The sequence below is a fragment of the Manduca sexta genome, chromosome 15 (assembly GCF_014839805.1).
Source record: "Manduca sexta isolate Smith_Timp_Sample1 chromosome 15, JHU_Msex_v1.0, whole genome shotgun sequence".
Taxonomy (NCBI): domain Eukaryota; kingdom Metazoa; phylum Arthropoda; class Insecta; order Lepidoptera; family Sphingidae; genus Manduca; species Manduca sexta.
Window position 1 is genome coordinate 7447536 of NC_051129.1, and position 16760 is coordinate 7464295.

Sequence of the window (16760 nt, forward strand, 5' to 3'; positions counted from 1 at the left end):
CGTCGAGAACATCGGCCGGAGCTCGGAGTTCGCGGCCAAAAGTCAAATATGCGGGCGAGTGACCGGTACTTGCCGTGACGGCGGAATTCATCGCGAACCGTATTGCCGCAATATGTTCATCCCAGGATGCATGATCCTGGCCAACGAGTATGGCGAGCTGAGGCTTCAAATCTCGGTTCTTACGTTCGATGGGGTTAGCTTCGGGGTGGTACAGCGGTGTCAAGTCTTGTTTGATGCCTAGTGCGTGGCATGCCTGCTGCATCACATCGCTCACAAACTGAACCCCGTTGTCGCTAATCATGCGTCGCGGGACGCCATAGCGTAGGAAAACTTCTTGGGTGAGCGTCTTCGCGGCGTCTGCGCTCGTGGCAGCCTTCAGCGCGAACAACTCCACCCAGCGGGAGCATACATCCTCAACTATTAGGATCCAGCGGTTTCCGCTGGTTGTCTGAGGAAGTGGTCCGAACAGATCTACGGACATCACCTCGAAACGGCGACTGATCGCAGGCGTCTGCAGGAGACCAGCGGGCTTTCTATTGTCGACCTTATATCTTTGGCAATCGACACAGCCTCTGACGTGGGCAGCAATCTGCGCTTTCATCCCTGGCCAAAAGTACCTGGTGCTTAAACGCATGTAGGTGCGATCAACACCTAAGTGACCAGCTGTCGGTGCATTATGGAAGTCCAGTAAGACCTTCTCTCGCTCGTGCTGTGGGACAACCAAACAGGCGCTCTCATCTCCATCCGCCTCGGGGCCGTATCGGTATAGCACACCATCGGACAAGACGTAGCCTCGGCTCGACCAGGCTCTCCCCCTGAAGTCGACGTTATCCGACTCCATGTCTTCGATGATCTTCTGGAGCTCGGGATCCTTGATTTGGTTTGCTCGAACATCGGCTGAACTCCTCTTTGGCATGTCGATTATCACCTGACACATTTCGCAGCTTTTCGAATCTTCATCGCAACAGGCAGGACGACTTAGTGCGTCGGCGATGACGTTTGACCTGCCCGGCGTATACTGTATCTGTAAATTGTACGCTTGTAGTGTCAATGCCCATCTCGCCAGACGGCCGCTGGGCGACTTTAAGCTCATGAGCCATCGCAGCGGCTGATGGTCGCTTTTGACAATAACTTGCGATCCCTCAATGTAGCCTCGGAACTTGTTAACTGCCCAAACCACGGCTAAAGCTTCGCGTTCGGTAGTCGTATATTTACGTTCAGCTGGTTCCAGCAAGCGACTGGCGTACTCCACAGGCCGCTCCTCCGGTCCCTCCCCCTGCATCAATACTGCTCCGAGGCAGTAGCTGCTGCTATCGGTGCTTAGAGTAAAGGGTGCTGATTCGTCTGCTTGCCTCAATATAGGGGCTGTCGCAAGTAACTGCTTGATGTGTTGGAAAGCAGCTTGTTGACCTTCGCGCCATACCCACTCTGCATTCTTCTTTAAGAGGTCAGTAAGTGGTTTTGCTACGGATGCGAAATTGGGCACGAAGCGCCTAAACCAACTCGTCATAGCCACAAAGCTTTCGAGTTGCTTGATATTATTCGGCGGTAACATCTTCGTTATTGCCGAAGTCTTCTCTGGGTCCACTTGAAGTCCGCCAGGGACGATGACGTGTCCCAAGAACTTTACAGAGTCGCACGCAAAGCAACTCTTTTTGCGATTAACTCTTAGGTCAAACACAGCTAACCTTTCAAACACAGCTTCCAGGTCTTCCAGGTGTTGCTCGAATGTCGAAGACAAGATGATCAAGTCGTCGAGATAAGCCAATATGGTGACGGATCTGCTAGTCTGAAGTTCGTCAGGTGCTCCGGTAGCTCCAGCTCTTCCCGATGTCTTTTCTCTGACGGTCAAGTTGGCCTTGAACCTGTCGATTAGCCTTTGGAATGTGGCACCTGAATTCCTTAGTCCCATGGGCATCCTCTTGAAGCGAAACGTTCCAGATGGCGTCACGAAAGCAGTTTTATCCCTATCAGCCTCGACGACGCTGACCTGGAAGTAACCCGATTGCAGGTCGAGCGTGGTCATGAAGCTGGTGGTCTTGGCGGCGTGGAGAGCGTCTTCTATCCTGGGTAGCGGGTACCGATCAGGTTCGGTTACCGCGTTCAACTTGCGATAGTCCACGCAAAGCCGGGTGCCCCCGTCTTTCTTAGTAACAAGGACAACATTCGCAGCCCACGGCGATTCGCATTCTTCTATCACGTCGGCCTGAAGCAACTTCTGCAGCTCCTTGTGCAGGATCTCCTTTTTGCCTTGAGAGAGGCGGTAGGGCGGCGAGGCGATAGGCTCTTGATCGTCGCTGACTCTAATTCGGTGAGTGGCGTAACTCGTCGGCGGCCCCTCGAGTGAGAAGCGATCTATCTTCGACGCGATCATTCGGTTGAGTTCCACCTTCTGAGCCGGCGTCAACGCACGCCCTTCATCTTCGCGAAGCGCGAGGTCTACTTCGTCGACGTGCATCAGCTCAGCGGGGTTACCTAACGGTGAGTCATCTTCTCGATAGTCCACGAACTGATTCTTCTGCTCAGGGGAGTCGGCGAAATTCCAGACGCCCTGTGGTAAGTCGAGGGTGATATCGGCCTGTAGAATAAAATCTCTACCTAGTAAGGTCCTATTATTCGCCTCTGGTAACACTATAAAAGATGTGGGGATGGCTCGTCCACCCAGAACAACTAATGTTTCGCCAATGAGTACTTCTCGTATCCGCTGGCTTCCATCGGCGAGTGTTACGTGACGGTGAGTCACCTCAAACTTAACTCCACTGTCGACAAGTATGTTATAGAGGCCGGGACTTGCGATGCTGCGAGTCGCGCCGGTATCCAGTACGGCGACGCCCGCGCGATCGGCAATCACGACGCGTACGGTTGGGCACGATCGCTCTACACAATCAATGTCGGCGCTATGGAACTCAACGTTATCACGGTCCTTACCTTTTGTACTACTATTGCACGTCTCGCACCTCGACCGTATGGTACCTACACGGCCGCAGCCGTAACAAGATAAAGGACTACGGTTACTGGAAGCCGACGTCGCTTCGGCCATTTTGGCGTCGTGACGTTTCGTTCTACACTCCTCTGCGACGTGTCCGAAACGTCTGCAGGCGGAGCATCGCGGACGGATACGCTTGGGCATGTTAGCACTATTGGGGGAGTCGTTGTTACGCGAAATCGAACTACTGTGTATGGGGTTAACAACATTGCCGACTGAGGGCTTAATGTTTTCACTAGGTTTAGGTAAATTGGAAAGACTCACCTCGCTCAGCGATTCCTCTACATACCTGGCACGTTCGAGTAGGCAGTCGAGTCCCGCGGACACACACTCGCGTGTTACACGCTTTCTTATTTTACGATTTAACAACCCGTACACAATATCTAACTGCATAACTTCGGGGACGCTATACGGTAACCGCGCGAGGTCAGCGCGCACTCGCGATATAAACGTATCCGTGCGTTCGTCCCCTTGTTCTCGCGCAAATATTTCACGGAGTATCTTGTGGGCCGGGCGAGGCGTGCCGTACATAGCACGCAGACGACGTACTGCCTCGTCCCACGTCGAGATGGAGTCCTTCACGCCGCGCCACCACACGGCGGCTTCGCCCGTCAGCAGCATGGCGATGCCGCGCAGGGCGTGCTCGTCGCTGACTGCCACACATTCTTTATACACCGCTACGCTATCTATAAATGCTTCAAGCTCGTCGGCGCTCCGGGCGGCGCCGCTGAAGCGGGCCGTGCACCGGGAAAAGTTGCCGGACAGACTTGGTGTGCTGGCGCAACTAGCGGCGGGTGAGCTCGGAGAAGGTTCGTTCCTGTCGCTGTTACACGATGGTGTGCCCACTCTCGATATCACGCCCGAAATCAGTCTCGCTAGTTGTTCCTCTGATATTCCAATTAGCTTGTCGTGGCGCGTGGAGTTCGGCACCGCAGTGGTACCCGACGGCGTCGGCTCGTCGCTTGGTAGGCGTCGCTCGTCGTCGTCGGAAGATTCATTACTCGTTCCATCCGTTTTCTTTGTATTCAAACGTGTCGTCGGCGGCATGTTTGCTTCGATCTTGATAAAGAGGGAAGAAATGCGCGGCGTACCTACGCGGTACCTAACACGCTTGTTTCACAAATTTACGTTACACGTGCCGCGTTCACTAGCACTCGGTTTCGCGGTTGTTGCCACTAGTTGGGCGCAATATAATATAGTCTGGTGGCATATATTAATATAAAAAAACGAAGTAAAGTCCACAACACTTTAATGTAGCGAACATACAATATAAGTACAATACACTATGCGATCACAATATAACGGACGGAACGTCGATTCACGCGTTGCGTAGCTGCGGGCCGACTGGCGAGCCGCGGCGACGGAGCGAGTCGCGGCTCGGGCGATCGCGGCGCGTGCGGCGCGGGTCGCGGGGACTGCCGAGCGAGGGTTCGGGAGGTGTCGGGACCGTTCGGGCGTTTACGGCGGCGCGCTACAAGTACATTCGACTCGGCTTCGCGCCGAATGTCCTTGGGCGCGCTACACATGTAAATTAAATAAAATTAAACATGTTCAAAAGATTATAAAGATTAAATCATATTGTACACATGTTTAAACAAAAGTAAAAATTAAAACATATTGGCAACATATAAAAATAAGAATAAAAAAGTATAAAAAATGTTTAAAATGATTTTTCATCAAAATATCCCCCTTTGCAATTAATTACTTCCTTCACCAATCTCGCATGCGGGTGTTTAATTTATTGATTCCGTTGTGAGATATCCTTGCAGCTTGCTTGCAAAGCATTTCACATGACCTGATGTGAAGAAGGACATTGCTCTCGTACATTTCTGTCAAGCTCTTCCTATAAAAGCTCTATAGGGTTTAGATCAGGGCTCTGCGGTGGCCATTTCGTGTTGATCAACACCCCTTCCGTCCATTTTGTCTCTTAAATAACCTCTACACAATTTTGAAGTGTGATTTGGATTATTATCTTGTTGGAAAACAAATCCTTGGTCGATTAGGTTCAGCCCGGAGGGAATGGCTTTTATCTCCAAAATTACTTTATAGTTAGTTGGAACCACACACTATGGCGTCATTTTTTCTTCGGCAGAATGTTGAATGTAAATTCTTCTTTTCGACCAAATAATGCAAATTTCATCTCATTCATCAATTTCATCAGTCCAAAGCAGTTTTTTGAAATCTTCTGTCTAGTCTCGGTGGGTAAGGGCCCATTCCAACCGCTTTTTCTTATTTTGGGGCTTTAATAGGGATTTTCGGACAGCAACACGACCGAACAACTTAGCGTCTCGATATCGTCTCTTGATTGTAGTCACTGATACAGGTTTTGTGCGTGATTTGTTCACTTCAACACCAATTTCTGAGGCTCTTAGGCGTCTATAACGTTCAGTTTCCTTTTGATAAACAATAGTACGATGGACACAAGTCTTAGAAAGCTTAAGTTGAGATGCAATTTCTTGTTCGGATATGACTTCGTTATGAAGAACAATAATTGCAGATCGCGTTTGAATACTAATTTCACAAACTTTTCTCATGTTACACTTGTCTTGACTGCCGGAACAACAGATTCAGACTAGTTAGATTTATTCCAGAGGAGTTTTATGAATAAGAAGTCAAAATGATGGCAATAAAAAATTTTAAGAAGCCAAAACAATCATAGAATTAAAGTAATAAAAAATAAAAGTAATATTAGTTGAATTGATGACGTTATCAAAAATTGACAATCAACAACCGTTTATTATTTTTCGGCAAAATTTATAAACAATGCTTATTATATAACCCTTTAGATGACGGATACACAATGAACTGGCGTCTGGATAAAGATTATGAACAATAGAATGTGCACACTTGCGAATTGTTGTTATATCACTCATATTTAAAACCAAAAATTGCTATTTCGCAAAATTGTTATGAGTAGTGCCAAACTTTTGACCGACAGTGTAATTGTCACACTAATAAGTAAAATCAAGCCGACATTTAATGTCTGGGGTTACAGAGCCTCGGTTTATTATGCCAATTCGCAAACTAAAGGTTTTATAAATAATATTTTGAATAAGTTATATATTTTGGTTTCCTATCGAAATAATCATAAGTCTATTATAATAATATTGGATTATACACTAAAATCTGTAACTAAAATGTTTAATTTGTATGTTCACTCCACAAAACATGTTAAAAAAAGAATAATTTTGGTTTTTCTTGCTTCTATTGCAGTCAAAAATTATTGCTTAGGTATGTATATAGTTTAATAATAATGGGCATAGATTTTGAAGTACGCTAATGATATAGGCATTAAATAGCTCAGAAATGCTACTTTCGAGGAATACACATGCGTTATAACATTCTTTTATTATCGTACAATCTAGAGGCGTTTATCGCAAAATAATCTACACTTGATTGTAGAAATGAGATCAGTGCACAATAATTTTATTTGTACTGGATTTTAAAATATCGCGCGCTCAACGCAACAAGAATCAAAGTTGCATCAGCTTTAAAACTTATTGACACTGAATAACACACAGACAGTAATTTTAAGCGGCGCTAGTAGTAGAATTATTGTTTTATCTGGCAACTCTCATCGTTCTGTCTATTTCGTATACTTCCCCACCCCTCACATATTTTTCTCCCCCTCTATTACTCATCAATGGTCCGCTTTTAATAGACGTGTTTATTGTTTCGTTCCTGTTAAAATTGCGATTTAAAATGGGTTTCTAGTAACCAAACGTTTGCACACCCCGTGTGCCTTCACACCAGATATCAAAATGCTGTAAGTACCACATTTTATACAGTAGTTATAAAAGAAAGTCGTAATAAACCACGACATATTGTTTGTAGATTTCATTAACAGAGAATAACAAAGATTTTGAGCTTGCGAAAACTGGTTATCGTAGTAAATGTTCACTACTATTAGAATGAACGGTTATTTATTGGAGTGTAAATACATTTTGCGTTTGTGAAGGTTAGCTTTCACCGTGGCGCGCGTTTGAGCCAATTTTAGTTTGTGAAATGCCATAACATAAACAGCTATTGATGCCGCGTTCAATGTTCATGCCTTTCACGTGTGCTCACTGTTCGATTGAGCCATACTCATGGGCCCGATAGGAATATTGATGAGAGAGTGGTTTGTCAACTAGCATCAGACACACTATTTTACAGTTATGGAGTAACCACTATAAAAATATTGTACGCAAACATATGTGTCATACCTGTACTCGATGAGGAAAACTGTTGTAACATTTGAGTAGGTTGTTTCCCGAAGTCAAAAGAATTTTAATTATATTATGTATTTATAAATAACAAATTTCTGACTAGTTCAAAACTAAGATTGATTGGATTCGTCTTTTAATAATGTTATCTATTGTAATAATAAACTGCAACATGAAGAATACATGTATTGAAAAGTTATGAGAATTCAACAGTAATTTATAGTTGTCTTAATATTTTTCTTTATGGAAAGAAGTTAATTTTATATATTAAGATTTATAAGAAAAACCTACAATAATTGTGTCAGAGTCATTGTTTTATATTTTTAATCTTTAGAACTTGATTTCATTTATGATAATTTTTATGCAAGTTTTTATCCCATGAGGACCATAAGGATGTTTTATTTGTTAACACTGAAGCTTACAGTTATATTTTTCTTTGAAATACATTGGAATATATTCTGGTTACATTTGATGTCTCTAGATAAAATATGTTATCATTCTAATTATTATTATTCTAATCTAGGTCCCAATGTTAAAATACTACAGACGTTTAGCACCTTGCTTTATTAATAGTTTCAATATGCTAAACAATTGATTTATTACAAGGCAAATATCAGATTTTATATCATAATATGTGCTAACCATTGGTTAAAAGATTGTAGTGTGTAACTTTTTAATATACCTATTTATTCTGTGTTTTCGGAGAAATGTTTACAGCAAAGATTGTATATTTTATATTATTAAATTACTACAGAAAAGAGTGTGTTGTCATAGTGTGATATCAGTGTATAAAGGTGGCAGTTACAACCAATGGTTACAACATCAAATCTTTTGTAATTATGTATGCAATTGCAATTTGTTTAGTTTTGCCTAAGGCCAATAATGACATCACTACATTTCAATTTAGTGGTTGTTATTTTAATTACTCAATGTCTATAGCATGTTTGCTTAATTTATTAACATCAGGATTTTTGTGGAATGAAGTTTAAATATTACAACTGTGGGTAATTATTACTCTTTTTTTTTGTAAATAAGTTAATAGGTATATGTTGATAAACTTTTGTGTCAACATAGATTTACTTCCTTAAACATTATCTTTTTGCACTTTGCTCTGTGTCTATAGCAATCTAATTATATCTATCTTAAAAAAATATTGTTACCAAAAAAGAAAAATTACAGTACTGGGGAACTATCAGTAATCAGATTTACCAGCTTATGTATCAAGATGATAGGCCTAGAGGTTTACAATCGGCTTTTTGACAGTTACAATAAAACATGAATCGTTTTGTATATGATATATGCACACAATAATTATATATGTATATAATACACATTGTTTTTCAATTAAATTGAAATTTTTCTTTTAATTACAAGAACTATAACACGGACGCCCATGATTGTGCAGATAATGTCACATTTTACAACTAAAATTATTTTGTCATTGTGACTTGTTTATTAAATATTTTGCTCGCGCATTCGCTCGCGTGAAAGTTTTCCGGGATAAAAGACCCGCTATATATTTTCCCGAGATAGAAAGTAGCCTATGTTCTTCCCAGGGTATCAAACTATGTCCACACCAAATTTTCATTGACATCCGATGAGTAAATTTGGAGTTTATCGCGTTCAGGCAGGCAGACAGATGCGGCGGGGAACTATGATTTGAAATAAGTTTTTTAGAACTTTTTAGAGGTATAATTCTTGCTTGTTTGTTGCGTAACTTAAACCGTTTACGCAGCGCACGCAACGGATTTTCTCAAAAGGAATATTTTTTCTCCGTTTTGAAACACTTTTTGAATAATGCTCCGCAATTTTCAATTTGTACCAGTAGTTCCTGAGATAAGCGCATTCAAACAAACATACAAACTCTTTAGCTTTATATAATACTATAGATTATGATGATACTTCGTTTGTTAACTACTTCCAATAAAAATAAAAATACCAAATACGAAGTCACTACATTGAAAAATGTAATTTTGTGTAAAAAAATCGGTAGTTGCAACTCAAAAATAAAAAATGTCATAACTTTAGAATCTGTAGGCCTAGGGCAATAAAATTTTGTGTTTCTATTAGGCAATAACCTAACCTATCAAGGGTTTTCCTTTCGATTATTACTTACGGGACACCCTGTAGAGAAGTGCAGAAAAATATAATTTATGTATATATGACGGTCGGTCGATATACGACCCCCGGACGACCACTAGTAAATGTTAATCAATATATTTCGAAATACAATTAAGTCCCGAATAAGCTTTAAAGTATTTAAAACAACATCAAAATTGTTATGCTAATAGTTAATAGATATGTACTTCAGCTATATTTCGAATTTGAGATACTTATTTCGTTGTTAAATAAATTAAAACTCACTTAACTCGACAAAGTCTTTTACGATCTACCAACGTAATTATTATTAGCAAAAAACAAATCTGTATGGCTCTAATGATTTTTCGATTTTCTAGCCACATGTGCACTGCATGTTGTGGATAGTTTATGATCATAGATCATGTTAGTTGATTTTTCTTGGTTCTAGTGGCTTTGACTCATCATACATGCGAACAACGTCATATAACCAGGGTATTTATAGAATGTTTAACACATTAGCAACAAATATTGAACTTTAACAAACTGCTGGATGGGTCTATGTTTGTTTTCGATGTAGTACATAACGTTTGGTCGTTATTACCAAATGCTTAATAATTATTTTAAACACTTCCACATAGCTGAGCGCTAAACCGAAAGTAGATTACCTTTTTAGTCCTCCTTTGTTCGTAGGCTAATATTTATGCTTACTATATAAAGCTGAAGAATTTGTTTGTTTGAAAGCACTAAATTCGGGAATTACTAAAATGATTTTGATTTTTTTTTCTCTAATAGGGAGCTCCCTAGTTAGAAATCGAGTAATGTAGCTACATTACTCCTGAGTTCTATAAAGTTACTATATATATGTACAGTAATCATAATTATCATTAGCATTATCCCTTTAATAAATAAATAAATAAAATACATTTATTATTGTAATTTTGTTTTGTTAATTTCTGTCCCCCTTATTCATAAACGTTTTTTATCTAAGGACGAAGTAAAGATGTGATAACAAGCCTGTTTCTCAGTGCCCAACGGCACTGAGAAATAGACATAGGGCCGTTGTGATTGGTTATTATTGTTGTATTTCAATATTAGCCAATCACAACGGCCCTACGTCTACGCACTGCCAAGACTGCCATGCCGTCAGCACTGAGAAACAGACTTGTTATCACAGCCTTACTCGGTCGTTAGATAAAAAACGTCTATGAATAAGGGGGTGTATCTATAAAATTTTCCTTCTGTATTTATGCCATTTGCTCATAAGGGATATGCCCTTATTTTAGTGGCTTTCTTTTTGTGTCCCTAGCTATCTGTATTATGCGTATAAAATATAAACACAATTATATTAAGGCGATACCTCAAGGTCCATTTTCATACATTTTGTTTCACCTTTAATCTGGGTAACTAAACAAGTATTGGCAAGTAAAGAATTTAAATTCACGTCTAGTTAGTGATTAGTTCTCGCAGTTGAAAGAAAATCGTAAAATAATTAATAATCATGGATATTTCGGCCTTTAAAATTTAATATGACGTAATTTTAAAGGCAGAAATATCCATGATTATTAATTATTTTTACGTTTTTCTTTCAGCTGCGAGAACTAATCACTAACTAGACGTGAATTTAAATTCTTTACTTGCCAATACTTGTTTAGTTACCCAGATTAAAGGTGAAATAAAATGTATGAAAATGGACCTTGAGGTATCGCCTTAATTTGATTTTATACCAATTCTTTACATAACTTCCTGATAACTCATCTTCTTATCTGAGAAGGACTCATAGATAAATAATATCACTCTACTAAACACGTCCTCTATTAAAATACAATTGATTCTTATTAAAAATTGCTTAGCAACGCTTTACTAAATATCTAGTTGTAAATACATTTTATTATAGAATCGTGCACTATCACGCATTAGAAATTGGCTGTGACAGGAGGATGCTTTGGGAGGATGTTTTTAGCATAAATCATAGAGCGTTTGTGAACGAGCCTAATTCTTATAAATAAGTACCAATCAAAGAGTTCTAAGATTATATGGAGCGGACTTCAGAGAGCGGACATTAGATTGTCATTCAAAAATTTTGCGCTCATGCGATGGTACTCAATCTGCCGTGAAATAGAAAAATATCAATGTTAAATGCTCCATATGTTTTCCGTATCATGTTTTGCATGCTTTTGCTACGCATAGTAGCATATAATAATATCAGCCCGGTATTATTTACTGACTACTGCCCCACTTTTGGGCACGGGACTCTTCTAATACTGAGAGGGATTAGGCCTTAGTCCACCACACTGGCCTAGTGCGGATTGGTAGACTTCATACATCCTCGAAATTCCTAGAGAACTTCTCAGGTATGCAGGTTTCCTCACGATGTGTTTTTAACCTTTAAAGCAAGCGATAATTCACAAAGAATACACACATATTTTTTAGAAAAGTCGTGTGTGTGTGTACCTTTGGGATTTGAACCTGCGGTCATCTGTCTCGGCAGTCCGTTCTACAATCAATTAGGCTATCGCCAGCTTAGCATAGTGGCATATGTTCTGTAAATATATTGTTTTTATATTAATATCTCAGGCGCTGTGACATCTTGTCACACGGACATTTCAAATAAGACGGCGATTTATTACCAATTAGTAATAAGCTTTGAAGCAAAAACTCGGACTGCGCAAAAGAGTAGATTGTAAAAAGAAGAGCCAAGAATCACGATGCATAGTGTCTGCAATGTAAAAGCATCTGCTCAGTTAGGTTGGTACGTACTTGGCACTATTTGAGGTGAATAATTCAACTCTGAATACGAGTTTTTATATTTCAAATATCTAAGCCATTATAAAATACCCAAAATTTTATAATAATTTGGAACGAGTAAGAAATATAAACTCTTGCAACGTATTTCACAACAATAAGAGTAGTTGCCTATGTTTGTTTTTGTAAAATTCATGGTTCAAGTATTGCAAATTGCAATGTGCGTTAGTGGGCTTGAAGTCCAGTAATATCGCTATGTTTTCTTATGCGCGCACCATAATTTCCGAGGACGTCACGTTCTGGTATTAAATTTTTCAGCTTCTTACACTTATCCTTTAATTATTGAAATTTTATCGTTTATGGAATCTTGTTCATTATTTATCGTAATTTTATCAATTTATTGTGTTAGGTTTTATATTATGTATTTTTTATTAAAGTAGTAAGACCGTACATAAATTAATACAATACAATTTAAATATTGAAATCTGGTAAATTGAATATTTTTTTTAATATGTTTTTTTTTGTTATATTTCAGTGCCAACATGGCGCCCTTACCGGACAGTTTTGTCCTGCTACATCAATCACCAAGTAAATTGGATTACGATCCCTCTGCACCTGTATTCGCACCTGTGGTAAGCTATACAATAAAACAACACCCCACATGAATATAAACTAGATTTTATTAATACTGTGAACAAAGCATACAACAATTTAGTATATTTTTGGCCTGATTAATAATACAAATAATTTACAAGGATTTTGAAAGAGTCACAAAATTAGATAATTTTACTATATTAAGAAGTGCCTGTGTTTTGGTTGTGAAGCCTTCTTTAACAAAATATTAGCGAAGTCAAAGGAAGTGTGACAATTCTAATAAACAATTATAATTTTTCAGGGGTTAAGTCAACAACTCGACAATGAGTGCGAATTTATGGGACTCGGCTATGGCTTCGGCCGACAGCCTACTCACTAACGAAGATTGTTCGCTGCTGCTCGACATCTTCAACGACGATGATGGTAAGTACTAAAACTACATATATACAAAGGTATCATTATAATATGGTCAAACAAGCAGCTAGAATAAGGATACCCACACGTTGGTAAACAACGTTTTTTGAGGTTTGCTCATTTATCATATTTTTTACTTTAAACATTTATTTTTAGTGATATTTTTTAATTTATTTAGTGCTAGATTTCGGTTAAAAAGTGTTTAAATTTAACAAGGGAGAGTAAGGTGAAAGAACATGGCGTGGTTCTTGGGAATCACTTTTTAGAAAATTCACACGTAAACAAATAAAAGAAAAAACCTAAATTGATCACTTTGAACAGAGACTGCAAATCAATTATATAGCTCGTGTACTGACGATTGTGCTATGTTCTATAACAGTTAACATTAATTACTTTTGTCTGTCTGTGGGCCACACTGTTAACTAAACTTTTATACACTGATTGTAAACGAAAAAGGAAACAAATTCTAGTTTGACAAGGACGTTAACTTAAATTTCGACGCACATTGCTTTATGAAGCACGAAATTTTTTCTAAACCGTTAGGTGAAAATTAATAATCTATACTTATAATAAATCTGTAGAGAGGTCAATTCTGTACATGAAATATATTTCCAAAATAACTATCAGGGGGTGATTAGGGATCGATACTGATGCCAAAAATGCAATTAGTAAAATTTTTGTCTGTCTGTCTGTCTGTCTGTCTGTCTGTCTGTCTGTCTGTCTGTATAACCGTTATAGAAACAAAAACTACTCGACGGATTTTAACGAAACTTGGTACAATTATTTGTCATACTCCTGTGCTGGTTATAGTATACTTTTCATCACGCTACAATTAATAGGAGCAGAGCAGTGAAGGGAAATGTTGGGAAAACGGGAGAAGTTACTCCATTTTTTAAGCTTCCGTCGCGTGTGCAACCTTAATGGTTAAAGCTACATAGAAATCATGTATGACGGAAATGTTCTCCTTAAAATTATGTAAAAATATCCCACGACAGCATATGTCTATCTTTTATGGTTGACTCACAATGACACGTGTAACTCCCGATAGCTTAGCAGTTCGAAGCTTCCTCATTATATTTGTTTACTAATCTTAGGAACTATCGGTCCAAACTGAAAAATTCTGTTTGCGTTGGATAGCCCTTTATTTGTGGATTGCTATAGGCTATATATCATCACGCTATACCCAATAGGAGCGGAGCAGCAATGGCTAATCTCTGGAACTATCGGTCCAAACTGAAAAATTCTTTTTGCGTTGGATAGCCCTTTGTTCGTGGAGTGCTCTAAGTTATATATCATCACGCTATGACCAATAGGAGCGGAGCAGTAATGGCTAATCTTAGGACCTACCAGTTTGAACTGAAAAATTCGTTTTGTGTTGGATAGCCCTTTATTTGTGGGGTGCTATAGGCTGTATATCATCACGCTATGACCAATAGGAGCGGAGCAGTAATGAAACATGTTACAAATACGGGGACAATTTATTAGTTTTGAGAGCTTCCGTTGCGTGCGCTGCGTAAACGGTTAAAGTTATGCAACAATGATGTATGTCGGGATTATTCCTCTTAAAAAGTTCTAAAAAAATATATTATAAAACAAAAGTCCCCCGCTGCATCCGTTTGCCTGAACGTCTTAAACTCAAAAACTACCCAACGTATTAAGATAAAATTTGGTATTGAGACAGTTTGAAACCCTGGGAAGAACATAGGCTCCCGGGAAACTACTACTTTTATAATGGAAAACTTTAGCCTGAAAAACTTTATAACGCGGGCGGAGCCGCGAGCAAAAGCTAGTTATATATAAGCCGGGAGTAATCTGGGTCTGCATTCACTACCTGAGCTACAAGTATTCATGGCAATGAAGAAGACTAAATATCAGAAAAGCGTTTCGATTTTTTTTTAGCATTCATTTATGCTATTTAAAATCACGTATTAAAAAATTACTGTAAAATCATATTTATCATACTAACCTATTATAAATAGAAGATTATATTTTCTCGTGAATGTTTTTTTTTCTTTTTGTATGTAGCACTCGTATTCGCTTTCTGTTCTTATTGACTGCTTCTTGGTATACTTGTATATTGTTCAGTACGACTGTCGGCTAGTGGCCTAGAGTCTAGAGTTTGAACATCAGATGTCAGTGATAAATTATAGGTTTTTCTACTCAGGATAAGGTCTGAATCTGAAACTAACTGGTATGGTAACTGGTTAGTTATCACACCAATTAGTTTATAGGTTGATATTATGATGATAGGTTTTTCATCATCGCGAATATCAGATTCTTCTTTAATTCTCGGAAGATTTATTATTTGAATTGCATATTTTAAGACATTTTCAATTTGTATTGGAGTTGAGCAATGGCTTAAAAACTGACACAGCTAGCACTCGCCATCCTCGTCTAACGAGTGGCGTTGTACGCTAACTCTCTAGCACTTTACTTTGACACTTAGCGTTTTTAACAGTAAGGAATCATATTTGGTAATTTTTTCACAGGCAGAGGTATATCATACAAAAAAGCTTTAATTTTATATTAAAAATATGAATGTTATGAACGTATAAATACATTAAAGTATTTAAAAATTTTCTACATACATTGCTGTAATGTGAATGTTATTTCATTTAAAAATACAAGTGAATGATATATTTTTTTGAAAATTTCTTAATATTATTTAATTAAAAGTATTTACGGGCACTTCCTGACCGGTAACCTGTTATCAATGTATTCTATCTTTCATAAATGTATTCAAAAATTTTAGTTTGATTAACTACGTTGTGAATGTACTGATTTTGTAGTTGGATCTAAGACTATTAGTCATATCTTTCCGCGTGATTGCGATGAACACTGAGATAGTGAGTCATAGAAAGTGACGTCATCTATGGCTAAAACATACTACCGCATAAACGCGCTCGCCAGCGGGTTATCTTCTCTCTGTGTGATCACAATTTCATATCGCTGACGGAATTTCTGGGGAAAAAATACATGTGCGCCATCTTACGTTATTTAACCGTTGTCCAACACAACTAATCGATATTCGATACGATAATGTTAACAAACAACGGGTAGATGGCCAATAGATGTCATTGTTAAATTATCATTGATGTACTTAATTAAGAAGTTAGGCTATTATTATTGTTCATAGCCTAGTATTTTCTTAATTATTTTATTTAATAAATATATTGTTTAGCCAAAACTTAAAAAGGAAGGCGGTAGGAATCGAGTTGTATGGACGCTTCGACACTGCTAAAGGGAGGAGGCCTACGTTTAGCTGTGGATGGCGATAGGCTGATTTGATTGATTGATAGATTGATACAGTATGGTTTATGAGATGGAGCAAAGAAGTTACTTACCTTAATTATAATAATTTTTTACTAACTAATATTGTATATTAGTACGTTGGACATCACTTTGAATTGCTTAACGATGATATAAAGTTTGTCAAATCAGACGTCACAAAAACGACGACAAAATTTAAACCTACTTCAAAATAAAACCTAAGTTATTTAGAAAAATAATGTTTCGAAGCTAATTCCACTGTGTTTATCCACCATTGAACTATAATTTAGACTTCTGCAATACCTATCGGAGAAATAGTTATAGCTATATAAATAACTAGCATTTACTCGCGGCTTGGCCCGCGTGAGAGAGTTTGCCGGGATAAGAGTCCTGCTATATAATTTCCCGGGAAAGAAAGTAACCTATAACCTTCCCACGGTCAACTATCTCCACACAAAACTTCATAAAAA

General features: G+C 38.7%; 1 protein-coding gene across 1 annotated transcript in view; it reads left to right on the forward strand.

Annotated features, from left to right (window-relative positions):
- Positions 1 to 6514: 6514 nt before the first annotated feature.
- The window catches only part of LOC115451201 (activating transcription factor of chaperone), a 28278-nt gene continuing 18032 nt past the window's right edge, over positions 6515 to 16760 (forward strand). Inside the window, exons 1-3 of the mRNA XM_030179443.2 lie at positions 6515 to 6752; positions 12548 to 12644; positions 12908 to 13029. Coding sequence (XP_030035303.1) covers positions 12930 to 13029 — 100 coding nt within the window. The 5' untranslated portion in view covers positions 6515 to 6752; positions 12548 to 12644; positions 12908 to 12929. The remainder of the gene's footprint in view (positions 6753 to 12547; positions 12645 to 12907; positions 13030 to 16760) is intronic.